We start from the raw sequence: 15,494 nt of genomic DNA, 5'->3' as shown, positions 1-15,494 counted from the left end.
TCTCGCTTCCATGGAGTCCAGCAGTAAACCCAGGTACTCCAAAAGCTGAGTCGGTACGATCACCATCTTCTTTAATTTCAACAGCCACCCAAATTCCTGCAGGGTCTGCATGGTGATCGCGAAAGATGCTCTCAGGAGGAGATCGTCTAGGTATCCCACGATCGCGATCCCACGTTGCCTTAACAACTCCAAAACACGAGCCAATACCTTTATAAAGACTCGGGGGGCTGATGCCAAACCAAAAGGAAGAGCCACAAACTGATAGTGGGCTTCTCCGACTGCGAATCGCAGAAACTTCTGATGCCAGAGGCATATGGTTATGTGCAGGTACGCATCCTGCATGTCTAAGGACGCCAAGCAGTCACCTTGATGGAGTGCAGTGACTGCTGAGCGAACTGATTGCATTCTGAACCTTTGTACTTTCACAAAGTAATTGAGAGCTTTTAGATCCAAGATTGGACTTACCCCTTCCATCTTGGGGACTACAAACAGGTTTGAGTAGAACCCCTGGAAACATTCCGAGTCCAGAACAGGTACCATCACCCCACAACTCAGCAGGTCCCTTACCACCCCCATAAGGGCCTCCCGGCGAGCGGGAGTACGGGTATGCTGGAGGGGAAGAATCTGTTTTGCGGCCAAGAGAGGAACTCTTGTAGCTGGAGGAAATCAGATTGCAGACCCATTGGTTGGACAGCCGAGAGGTCCACCGGGCTGCAAACTTCCGAAGGCGACCACCCACCCGAGTTGCGGGTGGGGGCGAACCTTCATGCGGTAGCACTTTTGCCCACAGGCTTGCGGTTTCAGGGACGCTTTGGTCCTTCAGTGGTCGTCCTGTCGGGCTGGGGGTGCTTGGTGGAAGCTCCGGGCAGACAAAAAAGCCGCTTGTGAGCGGAAAATGAGGGCCCTTGTCTACGGCGTGGCTCCTTAGCCTTCCTGGCCTGTGGAAGTAGAGTATTCTTACCACCTGTGGCATTTTTAATAATGTCATCTAACGAGGCTCCAAAGAACCGGTCGCCAAGGAAGAGAAGATCCGTCAGGGGTTTTTTGGATGCCTGGTCAGCAGACCAGCATTTTAACCAAATCAGGCGCCTCAGCACCACTGCTGACACCGAAGCCCTGGATAACAGAGGGAGAGTATCCAGGGCCGTGTCACAAACGTAATTCAGGCCTTGAACTAGTTGGTCTGCTAGTTCCACGCAGACAGGAGAAGCCTATTCTCCCAATTTGCGGTGCAACAGTTTTGCCCACTCATTGTCTGCGACAAAAGTGCGGATGCCAGTACTGGTCGCATGGTTGACCCCACAACCGTAAACAAGGAACGAGCCACTGCCTCGGCCTTCCTGTCCGTGAGGTCCTTAAATGCAGGAGTCCCCACTACTGGGATCATGGTTACTTTGTTTAACCTGTATACTGGGGGGTCCACAACCGGAGGAGCCTACCATTTTTTGAGAAGGCTCTCCTCAAAGGACCACCATATATTTGGGGACCGAAAAGGTCCATTGCGGTCGACCCTATTCCTTGTAAATTAACTTATCAAAATAAGTCAGATACGGGAACACCTTAAGTGAACGGGCTGGCTTACGGGACCCAAAAAGGGGCCGCTACATCAGCAGAAGGATCCGCTCGCTCCTGAATCTTCAGGGCATCACGCACAGCTGTGATAAGTGCTCCAACAAGCGCTTTGTTGCGCACGGACCCGGACGGTCCATCTGAAACGACAGAACAGGGGTCACTAGCCTCAGCAGGGCCAGAGTCGGTGTCAGAGCTCTCCCCAGAGGACAGGAGGGGGGGGGCAAGGGCCCCTTTTTAGCCCCTTTGTGCCCACGCACCACCTCCATCTTGGCAACTAACGAATTGAGGACCGCTGACAAAGAGTCCAGAGGCACTGCACAATCTGCAGGCGAACCAGTTGCAATTGCCTGGATTTCGGGGGAAGAAACACCAGTTTCTGAAGCCATGCTGACCCTATCCTGTCAGCCACCTGATGGGGACTTAGGACAGTGATGGTCCCACCCTACTAACTGCTGCTGGCTGAGGGGCTCTTTCCTGCAGGACTCATCACCCTGACTGGTTCTGGGCTGTCCAGCTAGTAGTGCCCGTGTCCCTTGTCAGCTCCCAGGTGCATAGGAGATCACACTGTGTCATCCAGAGCTGCTGCTTATGGCGCTGAAACTGATCCACAACGTGTTCAGGCTCCAAGAAAATGGCCACTGAGCGTCCAGTATAAAGGACATAAAAACAGGTAAAATGGACGCCGAGCTAAAGGAAAGAATGCTGCTCCTTGAGACTTACCAAAAAATGTGCTCAGGCTACAAGAAAATGGCAGCAGAGCGTCCAGTATAAAGGACAAAAACACAGGGGAAATGGCTGCCAATCTACAGGAGCGCGTGCTGCTCCTTGCCCAAGATGGCCGCCGAACAATGAATACCATGAAGGACAGTGACAGAGAAACGTAAGTGAACAGCTCTGCAGCGATCGGCAGACACAGCCACCAGGCACCCCCCTAGGGAGAGAAGAACACACATTAGGGCACAGCTCGCCAGTGCAGTCCCCCACAGGTGGGAGCCCCTGCATATGACACACACTCCACTCAGCAGCCACATGCAGCATCCCCCACAGGGAGGGGGAGGGGAGATGGGGACAGGGAGAGAAGAGAGGGAGGTGAGGGACCCCCGAATCGACCTCCCAGGGAATGCCCAGCTGCTCAGCCCTACCGAGGCAGGGAGAGCTGTACTTACCAGTCCTGCTGGGAGACCTTCTATCACAGACCCACTCTTCGATCAGTACGGGATGGCTGTTGGCCCGGCACACTGACGCAGACATCAGTAGCACGGTCAGATGTGTGCCCCGGAGCATTAACGCTCACCGACCACCTCTGGTGCTGAGGTACTTCGTGGACGACCCAGCGCGTAGCTCTGGTCAGCACACGCTCACTGGCAAGGCTGGGGAGACTACAAGGATAAGAGTATCCAGCCTGTCACCCAGCCAGCTGTTGATAGATCACAGGATCTTTAGTCTTGCACAAAAAGAAAAGCTTCTGCAGAAAAAACATGAACCTATGGGCCCGCAGGGTTCCAAGGTCCTTCTTCACTAGGCAAAATAAAACTGAGGCTGCATGGCAGGCTGGGAGGGTTGTTACCTAAGGGACCGCCCCTTGGGCGGAACTAAAGTTGTGTGTTTCATAACATGTTATGCCTAGTCTTCTCCTAAAAGTGGCGTAACAACCCAATAGCTAAGAGGAGCTGTGTCAGTCGTTGAATATAAGAGAAATTACATTTTTGGTTTTGGGTTTAATACTGCTTTAATCTGACTGGTTACTATACGAAATTACACAAAAATTAGACCCAGAGTATGCCGACAGTTTTGGATTCCAAACACTTCAAACAATACAAACCAACGAGCCTTAATTATCTAAAATAGTAAGAAGCGTCAGTATTGTAACAATTAGTATGACTGAAACTTTTCATCTATTTTCCAAGGCAGGTTTGAAGTTGATTGGATGATATATGACAACTCAGGTAGTTATTGCTTTTGACACTTTGATAAATGAGACACTCTGACTACATGCGGAGATCAGCAGATTCTGGCTTATGAAAACCAATTAAAGCACAACTGAAGTTTCACACCTTTTTATGTATTTATAGTCCTGTAGTTTCACATGTTCTTCTTTGTGAAGGCGTTTTGCTATAAAATATCTTTAAAAAAATGTTCATTTTATTGCTGTACTGATTTCTGTAATGTATGATTATATAGATGTTTATTGCTATGTCACTCATTAAAAATGCTGCTTCCAGCCCTCACTGCAGTGCCCTATGCTGACAGAGCTGAGTAAACAGACACAACCATCAGTACAAGGGTCATCATACAGATGTGTATTGCAGAGTAGAGGAGGAGGCGTTCCATTACCACGTGCACTGGGTCCACCGCTGGTGCCTATCGGACACAGCACAGTCATTTTTAGATACCCTCCACAACTGCTACAGGAAAGTGTCAGTTATTACTTTAAAGTGTATTTTACTGCATATCTATTTCTATTACTTCAACTGGGCTTTAAAAATATATGCATAAAAGTTGCCAACAGTTGCGTGTCAAATTCCATCTGCCACATACAAATCTAGGTTCAGTACGAAAGCGATTATTAATATAATGCAAACCTGCAGAATGGCTTAGATGTGGAGAAATGCAGGCCCATACATGATTATTTTTCGTTCAACCCACAGATGGGAGAATCACTCTTGCTGAGCCCTCTGCCGACAGAATACAATGATCGGTGTTGCCAGCTATAGCCGGCGGCATGGATTGCTTACAAAAAAAACCTGACATGGTGGTTGTAAACAAGTTATGGAACCAGCTAGCTCATACATGGATGTGGCTGGTCCCTACTGAAATGGCCAAATGATCAATGTATGGCCCAGCTTAAGTTTAGTCACTATACATAGAAGCCATTCTTTGTTGAGCATGATTATCCACCTGATCTTTTATCACTGAATAGTTCTGCAATGTCAGGTCTGATCTAAAGTGTGCATGCAGAAGAAATCTGAAAGGCAGCTATAAAGCACGCTACAAGAGCTAACATATATAAATGGATGTTCATCAAAACGGAAACCATATTAGGACAAGAAAAAGCAGGCCAAATGAATCCCTTCATATTAGGATGCCTAGACCTTGTCTTGAATAACCACTCTAAAGAAATGTAACTTGTTTAGGAAACTTTTGGATAGATCGCTACATTGCATGGTTAGTATTGTGACTTATACAGAATTCACACACAACTGAGAGCTGCCAGAGCACTTTGCCGCTGAGACGGGGTCGTTTGGTGTGCAATTCATCACTTTTTTTTTTCTTTGTACAAATTTTATTTGAAAAATACAAAATGTACACTTCGTTTACAGCAAAATACAGCAATGTGATGTGCTGTGTTGCTGTACATTGCTGTGCTATTCAGCATGGTGTGCTGCAATAAAATGCAGCATATCTGCATTTTAATTGCAGCCATGGGCTGTGTTGCAGTTGGAATGGGACACATGAAGTACATAAAGTACAATGACCCGACCTCCTACCATTAGGGAAACAATCATTTCCAAAGTGTATAGTTACTTTAACTAGAATATCTCAAGCAGGTGACTCATTAACGTACAAATACCTCAAAGCCAGTTTCAGAAACGTGCACTGTGGCAAAAGGCGTGTTTTTTACATGCCTTACCACAGTGCATGATAGACAGCATTCATTTTGAATGACACGTTAATTCACCTAATCAGCACACCACAACGCGCAGATGTGAATGATCAATGTGTTGTGGTGCTCTACAATTGAGAAAAAAATAAAAATAAAAAATTGACTGCAAATTGAATGGGATGCCTTATCACAATGCATGTTATCAGCAGTGGTGGCCAGTAAAGCAGGGCGCAAGGGCCCCCCCTATCATTGCGTCCAGCCTCCCTATCCGCTTGCGGGGTGTCGGGTGCATGGATTCCAATGGGTTTTTCTTTTTTCTAAAGTATGTGACTAGAGCCAGATGCTCTAATAGCCTTCAAAAAAAAAAAAAAGTGGGCTCAGGGCACAGTATCCTGAGTGTTGTGGGTGACCCGACCTGGGGAAGGGGGGCTGCAGGTTCATTGTTTGCCGCCCCCTCTCCCAAAAAATAAAAATATACCACCAGCCGCCACTGGTTATTACGTATCTGGTTATGCAGCAGAAAGGTCTGACTAAACCCTAAAGCTGGCCATCTGATTAGATAATATTTTTACAAACTCCATTCAATTTACCAATAGCTATGTTAATCAAGGACACATCTAAACAATCCACTTAATTTATAAGCTATCAGGTTTTCCCTTAAGCAGACCATAGATGATGCAATTTTCTTTCCTGCAACCACATGTTGCAAGAAAGAAAATCACTCAATTCTGCAAACAAGACTGTCAGAGTTGATGGGGGAATCCCTCCCGTGGAGCCACAGAGAGCTGTCCCTGCAAGGAGAACACCGATTATTGCTAGCGGCTATAGTCTCTGGCAATAATCGCATCCTAAACATGGGACGTGCTGGTTGTACCAAAGTTGATCGATGGAATGACTTGGTTACAATCAGCCTGCTCATACATAGTTCTAATTCCTCCCGCAGAACTATTCTTTTGTGCTGGCAGGGAGCCTTCCCTGCCGGCAGAACACAATTATTGCTGGCAGCTATAGCCACTAGCAATAATCAAATGCAAAATTTCCACTACACAGAGCTGTCACAAGTCATATCAGCACAAATTTTAAATTTACATTAACATATGAAAAAAAAATACAAAAAAAATCAACTGCCCTTTTCATAAAAGGTCACATCACTTTTACCTCTATAGGAGTGGCAGATGTCACAGCAACACAAATATACATAATAGTTTATTCATCTGCCGCAGTGTCACTTGTGTTGTATATACAGTAAACTGAATACTATAGGGACGGTATCGAAAAAAAAAATCTAAGAAAATGTGAGTGGTCACCCCAGAACCCCCACTTCACTTCTATGTCAGATGCAATAGTTGAAATCTGAATGAGGAGGTTCTTTTGTTAAAAGGATAAGTTCACTTTTCGTAACATGTCACACCCTTATTCAGGTTCATGTTATGAACGGACCAGCCCCCATACCTCCCCAATGTGACAACTAGATGCGTCAGTGATTGAGAGGGCTCGGGGCATGGAAAACGACAAGGTCTGCCAGCCTTTACGGCTGTCAGCTTGTGGTTTTCAAAGAACTACCGTGGAGCTGTGGAGCCCTGTGGTAGTTCATTTGTGCTTGTCAGAGATTGTATCTATTTACCCATACGGGCCTTATGGGAAAGCGCATACACTGGCAGATCTGCATGGCACCAGTGATCAGCTTTACAGGCTACAAAAAATAAACGCACATTTTTTTTTTAACCTGCAAAAAAATGTGCATTCATTTGTTTTTTGCAAAAAGTGAACTTCTCCTTTAAGTTTTCACAGATCGCCTCCTATGCCATCACGAGGCTCTCTTGACCTACTGAATGTGATTTCATGCTCACGAGACAAAAATCAAAACATTCCTGATTAAAAATGAAAAGTAGATTAACTGCAGTGCATCTAACATTATAGAGACGCCATGGGAAGGTATGAGCGAAGTAAACAAATCCTTATGAGCAGCATCGGAAATCCTGCTTTTGTGATGGTTTCCTCATCGTTGTTTTTTACCTGGAGCATCAGACAGAGGGAGAGGCAAGAATGGGTCAGGCGTTTTGTGCAATGGAGGGCTGGGATCCTGACCCTGCACGTCTGCAGGTTTATCCGCAGCTGGGCAACACACGGAAGAAGCAGAGTAGAAAAGCAGAAAAGAGAAAGACAAGTGAGACAGATAGTTGAGAAGTGGCAGACGCATACAGATCCTCCAAGGTCCCTCGCATTACCATTTAACGTGCAGGTATCATGCAGAGACTTAATTAATTGGCACAGTGGGCTGCTTCTTACAGCACTCGAGACTTTAATAACCAAAAGCATTTTTATAGTTAGTATAAGTCCAATTAAGGATTCAGTTGTCAGCTGCGGGCATTACATTCCAATAATTATGCTTCTTGCTTATTTCTACACATAATCATCTTCTTCAGCACCGTCTACAGCCTAGATTATCATTCTCTTTAAAGAAGTCAAATTTATGTTTTTTTTCAAAAGGAATTTGTCACGTGAACAAACATGGCTCAGAATTACATTGCATCTTACAGCTCTTAAAAATAAATCTGTGTCTTGCATATAGAAAATTACCATAGGGTCACATCTACCCACACGGCAGCCTGTATTTGAAGAGGCAAGATACTATACTTTTCCAGTGGTCCATGTGTTGAAAAACAGTCGCTTCTCTGCTCCCAGGGCGCTGCAGGTATCCAACATTTTGAATGAATAAGAATCAAATATCTGCTAAACCCCACTGCAGTTTTGTGTAGTGACACACAAGCTGGCAGGAGAAACCGCATCGTACAGCAAGGTAGCATGCATTTTACACACCTAAAAGCATGGAATACTGGCAGCAGCTGGGGAGGCCCAAAGTAGTGGCTTTTCAACAAGCTTCTCAAATGGTAAATACTGTCTAACACGCGCCAGCATATAATTCACACCCCAATTTAAGAGGAAAAAAAACTCTGTGCCCATCTGCGGCCTCAATGCAGCCTAATTTGCATCCATCTGCGGCCTCACTGCAGTCTGACCTGCGCCCGTCTGAAGCCTGACCTGCGCCCGTCTCCCCCATCAATGCAGCTCACCAGCTCTCATTTCTCACAGGAAATCACTGAGCCGTCATCTGTTTACTCGGCAGTCACATACAGTTCCGCCTCTGCCATCGGCATTTGACCAGCTCCTGTGATAGACAGAACACTGGTCCAATGCCGGTGGCGGAGGCGAGACCCGAGTGGCGAGCAGATGGCAGCTCTGAATTCCGGTAGCACTCATTCCCCTCCGAGGTACACTTTCGGCGTATAGCACGCACCCGCGATTCCTCCCCCCCCCCCGCCCCCCGTTTTCAGGGGGAAACTCTACTTTCTCTTCATTCCACTGCCTCTGTTTGCCTACAGAAATGCGAAATTCATAGTACTTTCAGGTATGGCATTCATACAGTTCCCTTCTTCCCATGAAGCAGCACTTGGTGTCTCACATGGGAGTGGGGGAAGATTCCTTAGCACCGGGTAGGCTAAAATCACAACACATTGGAGCTTAAACAGCTTCCTCTTTAGACTCCTGTGGGTAAATAGAAAGGCGGGGGAGTAAAACAAAAGGTAGGTAAAAGCAGTGCTTGTGTGTGTTGGGGTAAAGGTGGTGAAGTGTCACCATTTAGGTTCACTTTAGGCTGGATACTAGTAGCAGCACAATGAAGCCCAAAATGCTTCAAAGCTACTGTGACATCATGGACCTGGAACTAAAGTCAAAATGTAGTCACTTTCATTGGAGAACAGACTTTCTGAGACATGTTTGTTGACAGGTTCCTCTTAATATACTTTGATTAAAACCTTAATAAAAAAAAAAAAAAAAAAAAGAGAACCAGTCACAACCAGGTTTAGGTAGGCATCTAAGTGGTCTTATCTTTCCGATTTTGCAAGCTTACTTATGGAAGCCCTGCATTTACCTTTATTTAACCAATTTTTTTTCTGAGCCTTATACTTCAGCTCGAGTGTCAAGAGAATTAGTAGCAATAAGAAAACTGATTGGCACGTTTTGTTAACTGCCTGACCTCACACACTCAGAAAATGATAGCGAGTGTATGAGATCTGACAACTGCCAAACAGCAACCACCAGACGTCTAGATGATCTTGTGATCATCCCAGCAATGGCAGCTCCAGTATTCTTATTGTGACGGGTTCCCAATAAAATCAGCTGCAGGGTACAAAGGAGATTAAAAAGCCAGATTGATAAAGAGAGTCATACATCTAGTAAAACGTATACATCTCCACTTATAGGTGGAGATTAATTTATTACCTGTTCCACTGGAAAACAGAGAAGGACCAAAGGTATCTGCTTGAGACACAGCAGGGGGGGCTGGAAAGCCTGACAGGAGGTCCTCCGCTGAACTGCTCAGTTGCTCTGGTGGTTTACCTGAGAAGAAGGCAGCAGGAAATGAGAGACGGCATCAGAAGAACTCAATAACAAAGCCTTACAAGATGTACCATTTCCCGAAAGAGACAACAAACATAAATTACAAACTGATTTGTATAATATAGTCCTCAATATCAATGCTAGACATATTGTCGGGTGCTAATGAGATATCAGAAATAAACTGAGGGAGAAGACACTGCCACATTCCTGCATGGATGTTAATATTCGAGAAAAACACTCCTATTACTACAACCCTTTCATGCCCAATTGTAAAAATGACTTGCATATAGATCTGTTTCTAATGGATTTACAGAGTTTTCATCTGAGTGTTTTAATAGACAAACACTGTTTAGACAAATGACAAACACATTAATAGTGTACTTTTATTTTAAAGCTGATCTCCAGCTTTACTTTCAGTTTAAATAGTTCATATGGACCAGCTTGGAACCATTACCTACAGTCCTACACAAACATATGCACCCACTGGGCATACTGTGTAGACTGTACGTAGCCTTAGCTGCATACATTATACAGCACTGTTGGGCAGAGTCAGAGATCATGACATCATCAACCTGCCTCTCTGACTCAACCAATCAGAGGAAGCTTTGCATTCATTGAGAAAATACAAAAGCTGCCTATGAATGGCTGAGCACCCCATAGCCTGACTATTTTATTCCAGGTGTGAGACAGAAAGGTCTCGTCTCACACCTGGAAGCAGTGGTCAAGCTATGGACATATTCTTAAAAGGAGCTGTAAAGTCAGAAGTTTTTTTTTATCTTAATGCATTCTATGTATTACCATAAATGCCTTTTGTGTGCAGCAGCGCCCCCCCCCCCCCAAGCCCCCCAATACTTACCAGAGCCCCATCTCTGTCCAGTGATGTCCATGAGCGCCTCGGCCACCCGGGACTCTCCCTCTGAATGAGCCAAGACAGAGCAGCGGCGCCATTGGCTCTTGCTGCTGTCGAACTCATTTAGGCAATCAGGAAAGAGAAGGGTGGACCGAACCGCAGCTCTATGTCTGAATGGACAGGATACTTTACAATCATTTTAAGCAGCGGTAAAAATCCTTTAGAGAGACACAATCACTTTTCCCATGTAGGGAAATGTGACATTGGCTCTGGAAAATGCCTCCACCTCCATATACTCACTTTACTTGTACTCTCCTGCAGGTATTTGATCCTTTATCTCTGATATGATCACCCTGCACTTTTGGGTAGGGTATAGAATGTGACCATCACATGGCCAGGGCACTGACATGATCTCTCACCCTTCTCCCCCAGGGTGCCAATGCAGCAAATTTTGGCACTGACTGCATAGAAGGAGCTGCAAGGGAGCACAGGAAAGGCAAGTATAAGGATGTTAAGAGATGCCCTTTCGAGGGATACGGTTACTTTGCCTGCATTTATGGTAGCAATGTACATCCCATTCAGGTCAGGTTCACACTGGTATGACACGACTGTCGACCCGACTTTGCCCTGAGACATCAGTCCTACATCCATCCAACTTGAATGAACAGGATACGATTTTGCTACGACTTTAAGATAATCCAACTTGTCCTTTGACCAATAAAAAAAAATCCTAGTGTGACATAAAATTGCTTTTCCTGCTGCTGTAATCATCATGTCGGATGCCACAAGTCGGATGGTTAGAACGAGGATCCACCTTTGATCTCACTTTAATGGTATTGAATAGGCTGAAAATGGACCAAGTAGCGCAGGAACCTTTTTCAAAGTCAAACCGACTTGTGTCGCACCAGTTAAGACGGGTCTCGATCGGGAACCATTGATTTGTACACATCATGCGAAATGAGCTGCCAAAGTCAAAGCGTAGGTCACACTAGTGTGAACCAGGCCTTAAACACAAACTACCAAATCATAGGAATAAACACAAAACAGTAAAATGCTCTTACTCTCTCCCAGCTTAGCAAAGTCCTTGTTTAGGAGTTCCTCAGCGGTGAGTTTTGAGAAGTTATCATCATCAAAAGGGTTCCAGCCAGAAGATTCAGGGGGATTGTGGACATTCTGCTGAGAAGTCCTTGGTGAGCCAGAGGGGGTTGTTGTAGCCGACCTATCCATGGGAAAAAAATAAATAAATAACAGGACAAAGCTTGATTATTGCGACACATGTAATTAAAAGCAATTTTAAAAATAAACCTGAAATAGACTATATCCCTGAAAAGACAGAAATGCAGTCAACAGTGTGTGTTGAAGGATCTGACTGCAGCTTTAGTGGGGTTCCTAATAAACAATAGATTTTAGCAGCTAAGAAGCAACAAAGATCTTGCATGTGAGGACAGTACTTCATTCCTGAAAACCTCAACTATGGTCAGGAATAGAATTTTTGGGGACTAATCTTTTCAGTCAGGGTCTGCAGTAAGAAAAGAGAATGTCAGACAGGCGATTTATCCGACTATATGAAAAGCCCTAAAGTCTAGAACAAATGTAAAACTTACCCTTGTAAGAGAACCTATTTAAATATATATATAAGCCAATACAACGCAAGTATGTTCCTGGGAAACAATCCATCCCACTGTGTGAACCCGAGAGCGAAGTCACCACACCAGGGAACCTCTGGTTTCCTGGCTCAGCCGAATCAGATTGTCCAGAGACCTCAGGCAGTTGTCCCATTATGCCAGGATCTCCCCGAAGGGAGCTTGTATGGAACTGTGCAAATGGAATCTCCTCAAAAAGGTAGCGGTACCATCAGACCCAAATACTCACATGCAGGTCTGCAGGGAGGCCCACCTGCTGGACAACAGTAAATGAAAAACCCAGCATACAACTTCTGTAGTTTGTCCAGAGGAAGAAACACTCTGGCCAGAGCTGAAGCCCGCGTCAGGCTCAGATAACCCAATGTTCTGGAAGGGGCCAAAGCAGACTTCAGATAGTATAAAAGCCAATTGAAATGTGTCAAGGTCTGGTATGTTAACCCTCGGGGGAGTCGAGGACTCACAGAAAATCGCCCAGGTAGCACAGGACCGCAAACCCCCACTGACGTAACCACGCAAGATCTGGGGCCAACACCTCGTGAACACCCGAGGAGTGGTGACAAGACCAAATGGCAACACCACACACTGATAATGCTCAACACCCACAGCCAAAAACGGAGGAAGTGCTGGAGCCGGGCACATAGTGGAATACGCAAGTAAGCATTCGTGATGTTGATAGAAGCCAGAAAGTCCCCATGATGAAGGGGTGCCACCTCCACGCAGACCTGCACAAGGCAGGTCAGGGCCTTGAGGTCCAGAATCAGACGCACCATGCCGTCCATCTTTTGGACTGTGAACAGGTTTGAATAAAACCCCTGAAACAGTTTCTGACACGGGAACCGGGAATATCAGACTCTGAAGCAACAGGCCTTGCACAGCCCCACGAGGATAACAGCAAACGGTCCAGCTACAGACACACATTGGAAGCAAAACCATATTTTGGGGAACCATGCTGGAAAACTATTTTGTAACTGGACAATATCAAGATGCGTAATGATGTCATCCTGGGTAGCCCCCCCCACAATACACATCTAAGCACCACTACGTAAACAGAGACCACTACCGGTGGAACAGTCCACTTCTGGAGAAGGGACTCCCCAAAGGGATACGTCACAGCAAGCGTTTTCAGAAGCACAAAAGGCACTTTGGACACTTCCAGTCTCCATGGCCAAATTTGGCAAAATAAGAGGGAGATGGTAACGTTCGCCGCGCAAGATGGCTTATGGGTGTCAAAGGGGAAACGGCCCTCTGCCGCAGCCACCGCTGCATCCCCCAGCTTGAAAAGTTCCCGACAAATGTAATAAGTGCGACAACCAGCACCTTTTTGTGCCCCACTGCAGTTGTGGGGCAATCATCCTCACTTCCTGACAGGACAGAGAGCGTGGCCACCAACTACACAAGTTGGGCCATGTCCATGGGGGCAGAGCCAGATATAGGAAAATAGCAAAAGCCACAGCCTAAATTTTCTGCCGCCTGCCGCGAGCGCGCAGCCCGTGGGGAGGCCAGACCGATCCGAGCTGCTGAACGGAGGGCGGACAACCAAAAACAGAAAGCGGTGGCCTCTGTTCAGCACCCGGTTGGAAGGCCTCAAAGTCGCGGCCTAAATACAGGAGGGCCGCCGCAGGCAGTCCCCCGATTGCGGACGTCTGATCACCCACCTCATAGGCCCAACTACTGCAGCAGGTGGGCCCAAGGGATACCCTCCCAGTAGCAACTTCGAGGGTGGGAGGGGCAGTGTGGCCAAAAAGCACCTAGGCCTGAAGCATGGGCCTCACCCGGGAAGGAAGGAAAGGAGGGAGGGTGGGGGAGAACCCCGCAGGGGCCAACCACCCAGGGAGTACCTGTGCCCCACACCATGTCCAGGAAAGGAGATGAGGGGGCACCTTACTTACCGATCCAGCGAAGCGTGCAGGTAATGCTCCCAGACAGATCCCCTCGCCATCGAAATGGGGGCTGTTTGTCATGAGGAATGCTGCGACTCAGGCTGAGACCAGGTCATATGCGACCGCGCAAGACGTTTAACTCACAGAGCAAGCCCCTGTCCAGTGGGGCTATGTCGTGGCTGACCTAGCGCGTAGCTGCGGTCTGCACGTGCTCGCTGGCCAGACTAGGGAGACCACTGGATCTTAATGTCCAGCCCTTCACCCAACCCGGTAGTTGATTGTAGATCTCACTGGAGGAAAATCCAGGAAAAAATAAAATAAACAAAAAAATTCCCAAGGCTAGAGATCCCAGCAGGGAACTAGGTTCTTACTCCTGACTAGGCAGAAAAAAACCTGAAGGCCTATAAACAGAGAGGGGGGGGTATAATGCCACCTAGGACTGCCCATAGGCGTAGCCAAGTCTTTTTTTCTGCTGTGTCCTACTCCTGTAGGGGGCGGTATAACCTATAGTTCTGAATAATGGAGAGCTGTGTCTATCAAAGAACGAAAGAGAAAAGGTATTTAGCAGTTTTTAACTACTAAAATAATTCCATATTCGGTGTACTGTGGGAGACCAGATATAGTGAATGCAGGAGGCTGGGTTTAGCTTAACACTATAAGCCATTTGCCTGACGTTTAATGACAAAAAACATGTATTTCTAAGGCAGATTAATATCTGTTAAATGTTCAATTTTTCAGACCTTTCTGATCCAGGCTAACGGCATATTAATGTAAGAAAAGAAAAAAAAAAAAAAAGAGCCCAGATACCCATAGTGTATAGAAAATTATTTCTCACTTTGACTTATTGAGATTGGCTTCAGCAGCTGCAGCCTGGAGAAGCTGAGTAGATTTGCTAGCAGGAACACCAAAGACAGCACTGTGTGTGACATCACTCAGTATCCTTCTGTGTCCTCCACGCTGGGTCTTCGGAGAGGAAGGAGGAGTAAGGGATCCTAATTTAGGCCCTGCACTGGGCAGTGTTGTCGCCGGCAGTGATTTCTGGGTGGTCCTTATAGGAGCTTGGACCTGCAATACATAGGAAGATTATTTTTTTTTGCTGTGGAGAGCAAAAATATTAACAAAGAAGCGTAGAGGAGTGATGGCAGAAAATGACCAAGTGGTGCATCAAGTTTGCCCATGTTTTGATTTTCTTTTTACTTTTTGTCCAAGTATAGATCTACAGTATGTTTGTCCCAAGAATGATTACATTCACCACGTTGACTGATTCATTATCTCGGCTTGACGTTTGTTCAAAGTATCAACTAATCTTCACAAAGATATTCATTATTACAACTGTAACATAGTAAGCAATGCAAATGACTGCCAAAGCAAGTTAGTCAATTTTTGTTCTACTTACTGGGGTTGAAAAATCTGGTGCAAAATCTAGTGCAGCTGTGCATGGTAGCCAATCATCTTCTAACATCAGTTTGTTCAATTAAGCTTTGATGAAAAAAAAAACCTTGAAGCAGATTGGTTTCTATGAAGAGCTGCACCAGATTTTGCCCTCT

At 46.0% G+C, this 15,494-nt stretch overlaps 1 protein-coding gene across 5 annotated transcripts in view; it reads right to left on the bottom strand.

Annotated features, from left to right (window-relative positions):
- The window catches only part of AAK1 (AP2 associated kinase 1), a 196,088-nt gene that overhangs the window by 53,189 nt on the left and 127,405 nt on the right, over positions 1-15,494 (bottom strand). For 3 of the 5 annotated variants that reach the window (XM_077469460.1, XM_077469463.1, XM_077469464.1), the window contains exons 13-16: positions 14,783-15,012; positions 11,486-11,643; positions 9,458-9,574; positions 7,193-7,291 (exon numbers count right to left, since the gene is read on the bottom strand). In XM_077469460.1, the coding sequence (XP_077325586.1) occupies positions 7,193-7,291; positions 9,458-9,574; positions 11,486-11,643; positions 14,783-15,012 (604 nt within the window). The remainder of the gene's footprint in view (positions 1-7,192; positions 7,292-9,457; positions 9,575-11,485; positions 11,644-14,782; positions 15,013-15,494) is intronic. The other 2 variants (XM_077469462.1, XM_077469465.1) reach the window with 1 other exon arrangement.

Source organism: Lithobates pipiens, unplaced genomic scaffold (genome assembly GCF_037356315.1).
Source record: "Lithobates pipiens isolate NorthernLeopardFrog02 unplaced genomic scaffold, aLitPip1_a1.2 Scaffold_8, whole genome shotgun sequence".
In the NCBI taxonomy this organism is placed as follows: Eukaryota; Metazoa; Chordata; class Amphibia; order Anura; family Ranidae; genus Lithobates; species Lithobates pipiens.
This window is presented reverse-complemented; position numbering and strand designations above follow the sequence as displayed.